A 15,609-nucleotide genomic window follows, 5' to 3' on the forward strand; every position below is an offset into this window, starting at 1 on the left:
CATTTACAAACACATTATTCTCCTTATAAAACAACATTGAGCATAAAGAAATAAATTATGGGAGAAAGAAAGCTTAGTTACTTAATGAAAGGATTCAGCCTATCATTCTAATCAAGAGTAGGCTCTATTCTAAATTGGACACACTTTACATACAGCCTTTCAGAAGCACATGTTGTCAAGTGAGGGATGAATTTGTTGGATAACGTTTTCCTTGGGGCCTAGCTCTGGCCTTTCTTAACATGTGAACATTCAGACAAAAATGAGAGATTCCACTGGAAAGAAGATAGTGCTAACGGTGGAATGCTTCGAGTATGGTTCGAGTTTTTAATTTTTTAGATGACTTTAGATCTTGATCATCCCAAGAAATCCTGAATGAATTCACTGGCCTGGTGACTTGGGTTAATGGGCATAGGATTTCTCTCGAGAGAAGTCTGGGACAATCAGGACCAAAATTTGTATCAGCCTCTACCATCGGAGCCCATCAAACCAGCTCCAGCCCTCTGGTGTCCTGGCCATCTCCTCATAAGGCAAATAGTAAATACTTTATGAGAAGCTCAGAGAGAGAGAGGGAGAGAGAAGTTCCTTCTTCAGCAATCTGCACAGTGATGCACTAATTTTTCACACTTCCTTCTAGAAGTTCTGCCTCCTAGGGTTTGCTATGATTGTCAGCCTTAGGATTTTAGAGAGAAAAGCTAATGGAATAGAAAACCAACAAATCTTTCAGAGTTATTTTGTTAGTTGGATTTATTGCAAAATACATGTTTCTATTACCTAAATTATTGGCTTTATTACTAATGACATGAAGTTATAGGAGTGGGTATTTTAATTCACCTACTTAATAAAGTAAGAATAGTCTTATTAAATCAGATCCCAAAGGATCTTTTCTCTGTACTCTTAGGGCACTTGAGAATAACTCTACACACAACACTATCAAAGCTTACTCTTCATTATGTATGGTCATTTGCATGTTTTATCTCCCAGCTAGGTGACATGCATCTAAGGTGTGGCCAGGTCTCGGTGCCTATCTTTGCTGCTTTTGTGGTAAGCAAATATATAGTGAAATCTGGTGATCTAAAACACCGTTCTTCAATATGTTGATTTTTCAAGTAGAAGTATAGTTGAAGAAATTGATGTTTTAATTTTCTTTTAACCATATATTGTTGTGACTATTGTCACTTCATTCAGGAAGTATCTACTGAGGGTCCACTAATGAGTAAGGCCATGAGGTAGGTGATGTGGGGACACCTTGGTGAATTATACAGGGACTCCAGGCCTGAGGAGCTGATACCTCTGGCGAGGGAGATAAGACAAGCAGGCAGATCAACGAGGGCTGGACGGCAAGTGTCAGGAGGCGGCAATGATAAAGGGCTACAGGAGTTCAGAGGAAGGGCCGATTTCTGTTAGCGGGGAAGTCAGCATTTATGGGCAGGCTTGTGGAGGAGGTGGTTCTTGAGCTGAGCTCTCAGATGTTCAAGAGGGAGATGAGCTCTTGGGCAAGCCTTGAACTAATTCTACCAAAGAATGAAACTAATGGGGCATATGTTTGAACCAAGACCAAAGGCTGAGCACCAGCTGAAGACCCTCAGCAACCTCCGAATCCACTTGGCGGCGCCATTCAGTATAAACACCAAATGATTTGCTTTGCAAGATACATCCATGAGCATACCTGAAGACCATCGTCCGCTATCTGATGTCATAATTTTTCATTTACAAAACAGTAAAGTGTTTAACACACCAAGAGATTGTTTTTAACAAAAACAAGAGAGAAAACATTGAAGTACCCACCTATTTATTATTAGATACACGCGCCCATTGACTTTGGCATGGCTATGAGGTGAGAGATGGAAGCACAAGGTTGCATGCGGTGGCAACGGGGAGACAGGTTGGAGAGAGAAAGAAGAGGTTGTTAGACAGAGACGAATGAAGTAGACGTGTCTCGCAAGCTTTACATCATCAGGTGGGTCATCGTTGACACATTACATGCACTGAAGAAGAGTCTAGGCAGCAAGATTCAGCAGCAACATGAAATCAGACATATTCAGGAAAAATGCCTGAAGATAACAGGTTTCTCCATTCTTCTCATCCCTCCCATCTCACACACTTTATTAAAAATTTGTGAAGCTTAAATTTTCAGAGTAAATTTATCAAATAAAATACAATTTAAAAGATGAATTCTCGCTCCTTTCCCAGAGTTAAAAAAGTAGAATCCTACTAAATAACCATATTCTACATATTTTCTCTAAGCTGTCCTAAAACTGAGGTAAAAAAAAAGTCATTTTATTTCTATATGCATCACAGTACTTTCTAAAACAAATTATGGACAAATTGCCGTGATGGATATGTAAATAAGTAATGGATATTTAGCACATTATTATCAAGTATATATTATATAATAGTTATATTATAATTATAATATATATTTTATCAATATAAAAGTGAAATGATACTCCTGAGAACTTCTATTTAGAAATAATAATAGTTTCTTCTATCATAAAACTTTTTCATAATGTTAACTTTATAAATTCTGTAAGGCTAAACACAATCAATTCTCCTCCAACACAATGGACATTTCCCTATACTTCGTATATGGACACTCACACAAACAATGGACAAAACAGGAGAAGAACAGTTGGATATTTAGAGAAGCAACAGCTAGAATAAATGGAAGGAATACAATGCTTGTATTATTCCCAATTTATGGGCCGTTTTTTGTCAAGTATCTAAGGAGGTGGGAGCAGAGAAAGCAAAGCACGGCAGTCAATCCCAACTCATAAAATATTTCTTTTTCTTCATCATTTTGAGTTTAATGCAGTCATTGATTAGGACTCTAGAGACAAAAATATACCGTGAGGTGGATAGTATTAGTAAGGAAAATACGACAATGGGGAAGAGCTGCTAAAAAGATGGGATATATATCATATGTTCAAAGTTAAAATGTTGGGACTTTAAACTCTTGCATGAAATCCCAAAATACCAAACTGGAGTGAGTCTTTCAAATTTCTTAAGGTTCTAGAAGACTTTTTTTTTCACAGAACTGAAAATGAAATCCCATGTACCTAACTAAACTCTTCAGATGGCTGGAGAGTTTTATACTCTTACATTCTCTCCTCATCCTTTAAATTTTATGGGAAAATTAACTGTTCATGGAGTGCTGAGGATGAAGCCACGGTGTGAGACAGGCAAGCAACGCCCTCACACTGCCATAGCACCTTTAGATGTTTCTTCCCTCGCCCTGGTGGGAGGGTGAGGGCTGAGGACATGGGGAGAACACTGCTTGACGGGAGGCTGCAGTCCTTCCCCAGAACCTACATAATCACACAGTCTTCTATATACTTAGAAGGAACTCTGTGGAACAAATTCAGTTTTCACATACCCTCTGTCTCAAAAACTGTGATTCTTTAGGCTGGTAAAATCATTGCTGAGCTGTATTATCTTCTATAAAACTATGGTCCTGAAAAATCTCTGTTTTTCTGGAAAAATTGTGACATCTCTATGTGATTGTGTGACAGATGACTCAGACAAATGATAAGAATAATGGCAAGAAAAAGCTCCTATATACTAGGGGAGCTTTTATTTATTTATTTTTTTATTATTATTTTTTTTGTGTGTGAGGAGGACCAGCCCTGAGCTAACATCCGATGCCAATCCTCCCCCTTTTTCTTGAGGAAGATTGGCCCTGGGCTAACATCCGTGCCCATCTTCCTCTACTTTATACGGGATGCTGCCACAGCATGGCCTGCCAAGCGGTGCGTGGGTGAGCACCGCAGATCCGAACCTGCCAACCCCAGGCTGCCGAAGCGTAGCGCACGCACTTAACCACTTGCGCCACTGGGCCAGCCCCTTGGCGAACTTTTAACGAGAAGAAAATGAAGATGCAAGGGAAGAAAGGCATTTAGAAGAAAAGAATTTTTAAAGACATCATTAGCAATTAGTAATAATTACATTTCTTTCACAAACATATAAATCCACTCCGCCAACTAAAATGTTTTTTTTTTTTTTTTGATTATTGAATACGACTTTTTGAAAAACTGATGAGGGTTTGCCATTAAATAAAGCATGTTACATTGTCAGAGTTAAATATCAAATACTAGTTTTATCCACAGGTATCACAAGCAATGTCAAAAGAATCAACAAACAATAATTTTTCTAACTATTGACAACTATCACTTTTCTATGCAGGCATTGTTTCTGCAACTTTTAATCTTAGGGTTATTTCTCTTGCCAACAAGTTTGCCTATGAATCATCTCTCCTAGGGGGTTCCCAAACTTCTAATAACTATTTTTCCTAATGTTTGATTATCACTGAAGGCAGCTGCTGACCCCATCCGTGCCCTTCTCCCTGCTGGGGTTTTGGGAGGACATAGGTTTTAGCTGAGCCTGATTATTTACGGTGGCAAGACAGGACAAGAAATAACGACTGGGGGCCGGCCCCATGGCTTAGCGGTTAAGTGCGCGCTCCGCTAATGGCGGCCCAGGTTCGGATCGCGGGCGCGCACCGACACACCGCTTCTCTGGCCATGCTGAGGCTGCGTCCCACATACAGCAACTAGAAGGATGTGCAACTATAGCATACAACTATCTACTGGGGCTTTGGGGAAAAAAATGGAGGAGGATTGGCAATAGATGTTAGCTCAGAGCTGGTCTTCCTCAGCAAAAAGAGGAGGATTAGCATGGATGTTAGCTCAGGGCTGATCTTCCTCACAAAAAAATTAAAAATTAAAAAAACGAAATAACGACTGGCTGACACCTCTTGGCTCTATTGGTTGGGAGCCACTGACACACTGACAGTCATCTGGAATAGACTCACAGTCATCTGGGATATGCTTAGAATGAAAAGTAAATGTAATCTTAGGTGCAACAAAACATAATAAGGAAAATAAATCTGCTGGTCATAAATAAATAGATAAAGATTATAAAATGTTTTTCATCATCAAATAAAAGTGTTTTAGAATTATACATAATCCCAGCCCCTACTACAGCAGAAAATTGAAAGTTTGGTATTTCACAAACTGTGCATGATGAAATCTTCATCTTCTTTTGATGTACTCATTTTATTCCCTTGAAAAAGAGTTAAGGGGAAGTCAAAAAAGCTAGGAGAAATTTTCAGCTGTGGCATCTGTGCTTCTTTTAACACAGCACTTTGCTCCCTTAGCTGCTTAACAAGTGTTTTTCCAAGAACTGAATCATAGGCTAACTATGAAGCAGAGAGGAATATCAGTATTAACATTCATTGGAAGAACGCTTGTAATTTCCCTGAGATGGAACACATTGAGGGATGTGTGATAATCCATTGTGGTTTCAACACACATGGGTGGGGAGAGCAAGATCCCATCTGTTACCTGTAAACAAGTTATATTTATTGAAGAGAAGACAACAACAGAGAGCTCAGGCTGTCTTCACTTTCTCTTCTTAAATGTCATTCTAGGTACTAGCAGATCGCACTCTGTCCTCTTAGCTAAGATTCTTCATTTTCAAAATGGAAGGGAAAATTCTGCCCATCATTTTTTGGTATGCTCTCACTCACAGTGACCTCTTGGCTGGTTGTTAGGGCAATAGAAAATTCTTCCTCTGAATTAGCCAGATTCTGTAAATGTCCTAAAAACACATAACCAGCCTGGACATAAACCACACGTTGCCAGCTCTAAAGTGTCGTATCTGCACCGCTGCTCCGGGTCTACTGCTCAAATGACCATCAAGAGCACTTTACATTAACCAGTCATAAGGCACCACCAGCTGTTTCAGAAAGTGTCATCAAATATCCCACAATTATTGCTCACTTTTTTTTCACTCACAGGTTGATACTCATGGAAAGTTCAAGGTTGAAATTCTAAGTTAGATTGGAAGGTGACCACAAGGTGACCATGGGAAGGTGGAGAATCAAGGCTGCCTTCTGACAGCGAGCCATGTGCTTCCGGCGCTCGCTCACCTGTAAATGGTGCTGTCTTCCTTGCTGGGAATGGACTTTAGGTCTGTGAGTTCCAGGAATCGATCATGGAAATAGTGAAGGTGTAAAATGCACACCAGCAGAAAGGAGGTTGGGATGAATATTCGAGTGAATAGTTCAGCCACGGTAAACTGTTTTAAGCCAAGATCCTCAAGCCTGTAAAACAAAACAAAACGAAAAGCAAGAACCTTTCTTAGGCAATGAAGACACACTCATCACTATAAATTACACCACAGTCTTTCCCTCTCGGCAGTCACACCGTTTACGGCACCCCTCTCTCCCATACATTCCAGTTTGGCTTTTGTTTCCACCAGTCCAACTGACCCGCTCTGACAGTGGTCAATAACGACCTCGATATTGCCAAATTCAGGGGCTGCTTCTCTGTCTTTGTTCAATTCTTTCTCTAGCCCTTCCTGAAACAACCCTGGTCTGGAGGCCGCCACATTGTCCTGGTTTTCCTCTTCTGTCACTACCTCCTCCTTGTTTATTGGACTCCAGGTGCTGAAAGACCCCCAGAACTCCGTGCTGGGTCTCTTCTCCAGCTTACTCTCCCCTCAGGTCACCCCACCTCGGCCCGCGCATTCATATACCATCTTTATGTCAACGACTCAAATGTGCGTTTACAGCTCACCTTTCTCCTGGGGACTCTCATACCCCAAGGTCTACTGAAAATTGGTTGTTTCACAGTTATTTCATATTTAGTGTTTTCAAAACAGTATCCTTTTTTTTTTTTTTTTTGGTGAGTAAGATTCGCCTTGAGCTAATATCCGTTGCCAATCTTCCTCTTTTTTTCCTTGAGAAGATTAGCCCTGAGCTAACGTCTGTGCCAGTCTTCTATTTTGTATGTGTGTTGCCACCACAGCATGGCTGACGAGCCGTGTGGGTCCACACCCAGGATCCGAACCCGCAAATCTGGGCCACTGAAGGGGAGTGCACAGAACTCAACCACTACACCACAGGGCCGGCCTCTCAAAACAGTATTCTGGATTTCCCAATTTTCCTTAGCCAAGCTGTTCTCCATCTCCCTTTCCCCACTCTAGTCTTTCCTGGTACACCCGCTGATCCTTTGCAAAATTCCAAAGCCAGGAAGTCTTTCTTGATTTTTTCTTTGCCTTCACATCTCATTCATCCACAGTGCCTTCAACCTCCTAGACATCTCTTGACTCTGTCCACTGCTGTTATCCATCTCTATGGCCACCTATTCTAGGTGAAGCCACCATCATTTCTCACAAGACCACTGCTATTGCTTGCTAATGGTCTTGTTGTTTCTACTCTTGCCTTCTGACATATCACTTCTTCTCAGCCAGCCCAGGGTTCTTTAAAGACTTCTAAAAATTTCAACAAGAATAAAATATCAACCAATGCTACCTACATGCCATGCACGTCCCGGGTGCCTGGCTGAACACTCCCACTTGTCTTTCCACTCTGCCCCTTGATCTCAGCAGGCCAGCCTTCCTTCAGTCCTTCATATGTGCCAAACTCTGCCCTGCCTCAGGGCCTTTGCATTTGCTGTTCTCTTTGCCTGGGATGCTCTTCTGCATCCCAGCTCCCAACGCACACACTTTTCTAGAGACAAATTCCTTCTTATCCTTCAGGTGGAGTTTAAATGACACCTCCTCAATGAAGCCTACCCTGACCACTCCATGCATAGTTAGTATCCCTCATTGTTCACTACCACAGCCTTGTCACAATTTGTAATTAATTTATCTGCACATTAAGTAGGAGTTTTGTTTGTCTCCTCCACTAGAATATAAACTCCACAGGCTTAGGCTCTGTCTGACTTGCTTCCTGTTATTTCCCCAGGCACAGTCCATGTCTGGCACATGGAAGGCATTTGATAAATATTTGTTGAATAAACATTAAAGATGTGTTAGTCCAGCTACATGGCGATCCTTTCTTTTTAAGCTTTTCTCTTAGCTACCTCAGTGTATTCAGCTCTATGCCCAGTTCTGGTTGGATTTCTAAACTAATTTCCAGTGTTTACAGAAGCAAATTGGAAAAGGATAGAGTACTATCTACTACATGCACAGGAAAAGTTGATTCATCATCACTACTCTATTAACACGGGCAGAAATTTCTTTTTCTATGACACCAACTACTCCTTAGAATCTTAGTACCAGCGACATGAATGAGGAGAGGCTGCTGCTGTATTGTGAGTCCATGAACTCACTGATGAACTGAAGAACTGAGCTCCAGTTTGGAGAGCAGAAAGGGTGAATGCTAAAATACTAAGCAGGTGTGTTTCACAGGAAACTGACATTAAAAAAGCTCATTTCATTAAAATGGGGCTGAAAATTCACTTTTCAGTCAATATACATTGAGTACCTACTCTGTGCCAACCTCAGAGTTACACAGAGAGAACACAACATGACTAAGACATGAATCCTGTTCTCAAAGGAATTACAGACATTGATGACATTGTGTTTTACTAAAATCTTTCATAAAAATATTTTGAACAACATGTATTCAAATCTCCATCCTGGTTGTCACTTTCACATCCCATCATACACCAACATTGCTTACTTTTCTTTTTTTAATCCAGTCATGTTTTGCCACAGGCCTGGGAAATTTTCAAACTGATACGTGTATATAAAGATGAGCACCAGCATAGTATAGATAACCACTGACATCCAAAAATATTTGAGCATTCGCCTCCACCATTCATAGTGCACCTGCAAATCAGACGTTGAAAAACAAACGAGAAAAATTGGTTATAGAAAAACTCTCAAATATATCTGGTTTATTTAACTAAGACAGGTGATGATATTTGCAAATACTTGAAAATAAAGTCTATTTCATTTTTAGTTTTCAAGGTTCTGTTCCTCAGAGTTGGATGGATCTGGATTGGAATCCAGTCTTACCAGAAGTTGCTAACTGTGTCTTTGGGCAAGTCGCTGGACCACACTGAGGTAGTCCAATAAGTACCTACTTCAAGAGTTGTCAAGAGGATGAAATAATAAGTTTATAAGGCTCTCGGCACAGTATCTGATCTATAGGAGGCATTCAAGGAATGGTATGGTAGATGCTGCCATCATTGTGGTTATTGCTGGGAGAAACTGGCTCAGGTTTGAAATTCGAAGTGGTGCTAGGTGAATGAAAACGTGAAACCACCACAGAGGAGACGCTGCTCTCGACCATGAGCCTGTGGATATTCACTAGAGAACATCTACCCTGAATTTTTAAAAGTATTTCAGAACTGTATTGATTTCAGTTGAGACATTTTTCTCTCTCCATGCTCTTGTTCACTGGCGTTGCTTCATTTGTTCTGTTGGTTGCTTCACAAATATTTCACTGTCGCACTTGTTTCTACTGTGGGTTAAAACGTCTATCATCAGTTAAAACTGAATCTGTGGAGAGGCTAACTCACTTTAATATAATCTCTTATAAATTCTAATTAATGAAATACTAAAGCGGTTGATGCATTATACATATATATGTACACACACACACACGCACACACACACACACACACACACACACACACAGTTTTCTGATTCCACAGTCTGAAATACAAGGGAACTGGGTGTCACCCAATATTTTAGATTATCCAGCCACTCTTCTTAAATCACTATTGAGAAATTAATCTAATTTTACAGGCTTCTTTTTTTTTAATCAAGAATTTTTGAAAAACTCATGAACTTTTTTTGACTTTTTACTAAAATTTTAAAGTGATGAACAAACTGAAGACAGTCATTTCCCATTTTAGGACTCTTAGTATGTAATGCTTGAATTGCATCAATCACTATCCAGTATGTTCGGGAGGTTATAGTATCTTAGCCTCTCATCACAGGAAGCCCACATGGATTCCTGGGACAGGTGTGAGGATAAAAAAATAGAGGACAACTGTTTACCTACCTGATACAAGGCCACACAGAACAGAAACAGCACCATGTAGATGATTTTGTACATCACAATTTTACCCTCGAAGCTGACGAAGAAGAACATTCCTCCACAGACGTAGATCCAGTACTTGATGAACATGGCCACCACCAGATTGCCCAGCACCTTCATGATGTCTTGGTCATCGTCTTCCTCCACTTCCTCTTCCTCTTCCTTCTTTCTCTCCTGCTTTTTTTCCTTTGCTTCCTCTTCTTCCTCCTTCTCTTCGGCCTCTCCTTCCACCTGTATATCTTGCTCATCATCTTCAAAACAGAAGTCCGTGCTGTTATACTGAGCTGATTCCCTGACCAGAGCCCCACTTTGACCAGGTGTCGTATGTGGGCCACACAGCATGCATTTTATGTGTTACTATATGAGTGAAATGATTTTAGACTCTTCTAGTAAACAAGGCGGCATTTATAACTAATCACAGTCAACTTTCATAACCTTCCTGAAATATAGTGTAAAAGAAATAAATTTGGTAATATTTTATACTAATCTTTTTATAACACCTGTTTCATTTCCAACATCCAATGATAGCTTTAAGTACTGCAGGATCTAGAAAAATAAACAGGTAGCAATAACACAAATCAATACTACCATATCAGTTTCAAATTCTGGTTGTTTCATGGCTCTAAAAGTGTGACCTCGGAGAAATCATTTAACTTCTCCGAGCCTCAGTTTCTTCTTCTTTTAAGTGGGAATCACTTTTGTGAGGATCAAATGACACAACATTTTCAAAAGCCCCTTGTGAAGCCCCACGTGTACTCTAAATCTTGTGAACTATAATACGGTTATTTATCACTCCAAGTTAACGTTTGGCTTCCATCTAGTCTGAAGCATAGAGACTTTCCAACGTATTTTGGGGACTTTGTCTCCATAATTGTGCTGAGCACAAAAACCTCCAGTCAGACACTGCAGACACTAATTTACCTTTTTCTTCATTTTCCTGACTTCCAATTTTGACCTCTGATAAAAGAGCTTCCTTTTCCCGAAGAGCTTTTTGCTCTGTGAGGTGCTGCCTCAGCAGTAGCCAAAAAGTAATGGTGAAAAGTATCTGAAAGTAGAGAATTTGCAAAGCAAGAATTAAGCCACCATTTGAAGTGTAAATACATTTCAACAAATACGATATTTTCTCCACATTTCAGTGGGAGCACAATAAATAAACCTTTCTATTTGAGATAGAATCAGGCACCCACTTGATTTCAACTGAAAGTCACTGGCTTGTAAATCCCCTTTCCTGAGGACGCCAGCATGCACCTCGCGTGCCGGGAGCACAGTCCACACCGCGAGAGGCCCTTGGAGATGACACATGGGACAGGCCAAACTGCTTCCATCTGGCCGGAAAAATTGGTCTTCCTCAAGGCGCTAGTCCTTCATTTCCTGCCCTGATGGTGACATCAGCACAACTGTGACAGGAAGACACACTTCTTCTACACAACTTGTTGACTCTGCAATGTTCCTTATTTTGAAGAATTCCCCAGATGGGAAAAAGAACATTTTATCCCAGAAAATAGGACCCCTTAATATTCCCATTCATCTCCCAAAGCTGAAGGAAGTATTGTTCTAAGTGCCCACACCTGTATATTAATGTTTTCTTGAGGGCTAGGAAAAAAAGTTATGATTTCCGGGAGCTCCATTCTTCACGGAATATAGGACCTGGCACACAGTAGTTTTTTGTACCAGTTTTACTGAGATATAATTCACATGCCATACAATCCACCTATTTGAAGTGTACAATTCAATGGATTTTAGTATATTTACAGAGTTATGTAACCACCACTGCAACTGATTTTAGAATATTTTCATCATCCCAAAAAGAAGCCCCATAGCAGTCAACCCCCTTACTCCCCACCTCAGCTCTAGCCAACCATTGATTTACTTTCTGTCCCTATAGAGTGCCTAATCTGGACATTTTATTTTATTTTTTTTGGTGAGGGAGATTGGCCATGAGCTAACTTCCATTTCCAGTCTTCCTCTTTTTGCTGAGGAAGATTGGCCCGGAGCTAACATCTGTGCCCATCTTCCTCTATTTTGCATGTGGGATGCCGCCACAGCATGGCTTGATGAGCAGTGCGTAGGTCCACACCTGGGATTCAAATATGCGAACCCCAGGCTGCCAAAGCGGAGTGCATGAACTTAAACACTAGCCAGCCCCTAATCTGGACATTTTATATAAATGGAATTACATAATGTGCATTCTTTTGTAAGTGGCTTATTTTACTTAGCATCATATTTTCAAGGTTTACCCATGTTGTAGCATGTACTGGTACTTCATTCCTTTTTATTACCAAATAATACTCCATTGTATAGATAGACAACATTTTACGTATCCATTCATCAGTTGATGGGCACTTAGGTTGTTACTATTTTTTTGTGTGACTATTACGAAGAACACTGCTATGAGGATTCATGTACAAGTTTTTGTGTGGACACAGGTGTTCAGTTCTCTGGGGTATATATACCTAGGAGCGGAATTGCTGGGTCTTATGGTAATTCTATGTTTAACATTTTAAGGAACTGACTGTTTTTGAAAGTGGCTGCACCATTTTACATTCCCACCAGCAGTATATGATGGTTCCAATTTCTCCACTTTCTCGTTAACTCTTGTTATTGTCTGTTTTTTTGATTCTAGCCATCCTAGTGGGTGCAAAGTGGTATTTTATTGTGGTTCATAATAGGCTTTTAATGAATATTTGCCAAAGAAATGAAAAAATAAATAAGCATTGAATAAATAGGCAATGAATGGGTCATTTTCACTTTGGATAACTGCCCATTTAACTATCCATAAATATTCACTTATCATCTACCTTCAACATAAACCAGTGCCAATAAGTCCTGGTAAATATGTTCAGGACCTAACGAAATCAAGAACCAGAATGCCTACACTTCTGAAAACCTGGCATTAAACTTCTGGAAGTCACAGCAAATTGAACTATAGCTGCACTTTGGAAAGAAATGTTTCTCTAATGCATATACAGAGAACCTAGGAACACTTAGGGGCAGAGGGGACATCCTTCCTAGGGAAGGTGAGTTAAAAGCCAGGTTTTGAAGGTGGCAGTTGATATGGTCTGACGGAGCCGGGGAGCTGAAGAATGCTGCAAAGTAGTTGAGTCTGGCTCCACCAGAGGGTTCCCACCTTTGAGGATCCAGGCCATATTCTTTCTTTCTCTCCTTTTCTATCACAGTGACCCATCCAGTACTCTGCAAACAGTGTGTGTTTAGCAATGTACTTTGATGAATGTCACTGTGATAGAGATTTTATGATCTCAGAGTTGTGTTGCTATTATCTATGACAAAGCCTTGCATTTTTATTTTTTTGAGCTCTTGGATAACATTAAAACATAAGTGCAGACCGTAGTTTCCCCAGAATAACATTGTTTTCTTTTTACAATTAATAAATTTATTTCCCCCAAAATTCACGCCCCCCCCAAGAGCTATTAATTTTAAATGAGACAGGAAAGGTAACAATTAGTTAGCTGGCATGCATTTTTAGACGTCTCACGGATAATAGATTTACACACTCAAAAGGATAAGATTTTTATTTCTTTCATAAGCAAGACTAACTTACCAGTTTTGTGTGTATGTTTAAGGGGAAAGACAAGGAGGGAGAGAATGAAAGGGAAGAGTGTCAGATAAAGGTGACTTGTGAGTGAGAGTATTATATGAGACTCAGCACGGAGTAAGGTTTGGGAGTAGGGTAGGCACGGGAGTTTTGTATGAATGAATGAATAAATCAGCGAATGAAGTTGCCCTGATCTATGAACAGAGGGAATTATGATCTAATTTCTGTCATTAGCACTCACCTGTTAGGATTTTTTCCTTTACCCCAGTAGCCTTCACCAAAAAATCTGTTATGGCAACCAACCCTTGGTCAAGTCTATTCAGTACCACCATTTACACCTGATTCCCTTGGATATGGGGTGTCTGGTAACCTATAAAAAAGGGGGTTGCTCCCAGGAAAGGTGGATTTCATGTGATGTAAATGAATGTCTCTTTCAGAGACACTAATTTTCCTCTCTGCCCAGAGGAGAAAGATTTTCAAGCCTCCTTCAGTATTTACATGTGATATTGCTTTTACTGTCTTAACACAAAGTCATCAACACAAAGGGAACATGTATTCAGAATCTGCCATTCTGTTCACAAAACATAGAAAAGCTGGGGCACCTCATCTTCTGAAGTAAAAACTATTAAAATGGACCATGAAAATAAATGAGTGGTGAAAGATTAGGAAGTTTCTAATTCAGATGAAAGCATATTATACAATCAGTAGAAGAAACAAAAGCAAGGGTCATACTAAATTTTTGCTGCTAAAATTTTTTAGGACATAACTGCAGAAAAAAGTGTTTTCACTAATAATCACTGATTATCTGCAGCAGCAATGTGTTGCCTGTTTTGCAAACTGGTATCTATCAAAGAAAATCCTCTCACCCCTTGACGTATTTGACATTGTATTTTCCTATTTCCCCATCTAATTTCTGCTATACTGTAATTTATGCCAAAAAAAACCTTAGACTATATTTTTTTCTTGGAGTGGAAAGCATTGTCATTTTTATTTTTTTATTATTTATTTATTTATTTTTGTGAGGAAGATCAGCCCTGAGCTAACATCCATGCCAATCCTCCACTTTTCGCTGAGGAAAACCGGCTCTGAGCTAACATCTATTGCCAATATTCCTCCTTTTTCTCCCCAAAGCCCCAGTAGATAGTTGTATGTTATAGTTGCACATCCTTCTAGTTGCTGTATGTGGGACGCGGCCTCAGCATGGCTGGACAAGCGGTGGGTCGGTGCGCGCCCGGGATCCGAACCCGGGCCGCCAGTAGCAGAGCGCGCGCACTTAACCACTAAGCTACGGGGCCGGCTCCGATTGTCATTTTTAAATAAAATCTAAAAGCATGGTATAATATTTGTTCGTGTTTAAATTAGAGACCTCTAAGCAATATAAATTATTTCTTATAGTTTCATTTCTGTTCCTTTTTGTATAGCAGTGAATATTTGGAAGCTATTTGTGTAAGTTTTTGCTTAGATATGATTATTATGATTATTGTGGTTTTGTTTCAATGTTTTGTTTTCTCGTTTTCCTGTTCACTTACCTTTGAGGCAAGTTCTCCTGGCTCTTTCTTTTCTAAAAATCCTGGGACCTTTTTAATTTCAGGAAGTTCAAAACTCCATATATACTGTAATATCAGCAGCAGATTTCCATAAACCACCATGAAAGGAGAGCTGATCATGGCATATTTCCTCCTGTTGCGAATCATCCAAAGAGTGCACGACCAGATCAACAGCACGAAAGTCAACCAGCTGTGGTAGGTGATGCTCCAAGCCTTGAGGGAGAGAAAAACAATTGAGGTCAATACAATCTATGTCTCCACTCTGGTTATGTAAAAAGTTAAGATATCTAAAAAGAAAAAGTCAATAATGTTCAAACTTGGGAGAGGAGAGAGTTGTGGTGAAATCAGGGAGAGAGATCCCAGCCTGAGGCACAAGGAGGGAAGAGAAGAAAAATACTGTCTGCTGAGAATAACGTTGCTTTTGAACCTCCTATGGGGAACAGAGCCTAAGGCAAGGGGGTCTTCATTCCAAGTCCTTTTCCCTTAGCCCCAAAGATCTTCATCTTTACTCCACTTTGAAGTACCAAAAGCAACCATAAATGCTTTCTCCCTTTTTTTTCCAAACTATCCTGGAGTCAGTAGTGTAGTGCGGAGTGAGTGGGCCATAGCTGGGCTCAGAAATGGAGGGTGTGGGAGGCACTAGGGTAGGCAGACAAGCTGGGCTTCAGATCACT

At 40.1% G+C, this 15,609-nt stretch overlaps 1 protein-coding gene across 1 annotated transcript in view; it reads right to left on the reverse strand.

Moving 5' to 3' along the window:
- PIEZO2 (piezo type mechanosensitive ion channel component 2) overlaps positions 1-15,609 on the reverse strand; it is a 190,011-nt gene that overhangs the window by 161,808 nt on the left and 12,594 nt on the right. The window contains exons 6-9 of the mRNA XM_058556541.1: positions 14,918-15,148; positions 10,757-10,880; positions 9,800-10,086; positions 8,468-8,616 (exon numbers count right to left, since the gene is read on the reverse strand). Coding sequence (XP_058412524.1) covers positions 8,468-8,616; positions 9,800-10,086; positions 10,757-10,880; positions 14,918-15,148 — 791 coding nt within the window. The remainder of the gene's footprint in view (positions 1-8,467; positions 8,617-9,799; positions 10,087-10,756; positions 10,881-14,917; positions 15,149-15,609) is intronic.

This window comes from Diceros bicornis, chromosome 16, assembly GCF_020826845.1.
Source record: "Diceros bicornis minor isolate mBicDic1 chromosome 16, mDicBic1.mat.cur, whole genome shotgun sequence".
Taxonomy (NCBI): domain Eukaryota; kingdom Metazoa; phylum Chordata; class Mammalia; order Perissodactyla; family Rhinocerotidae; genus Diceros; species Diceros bicornis.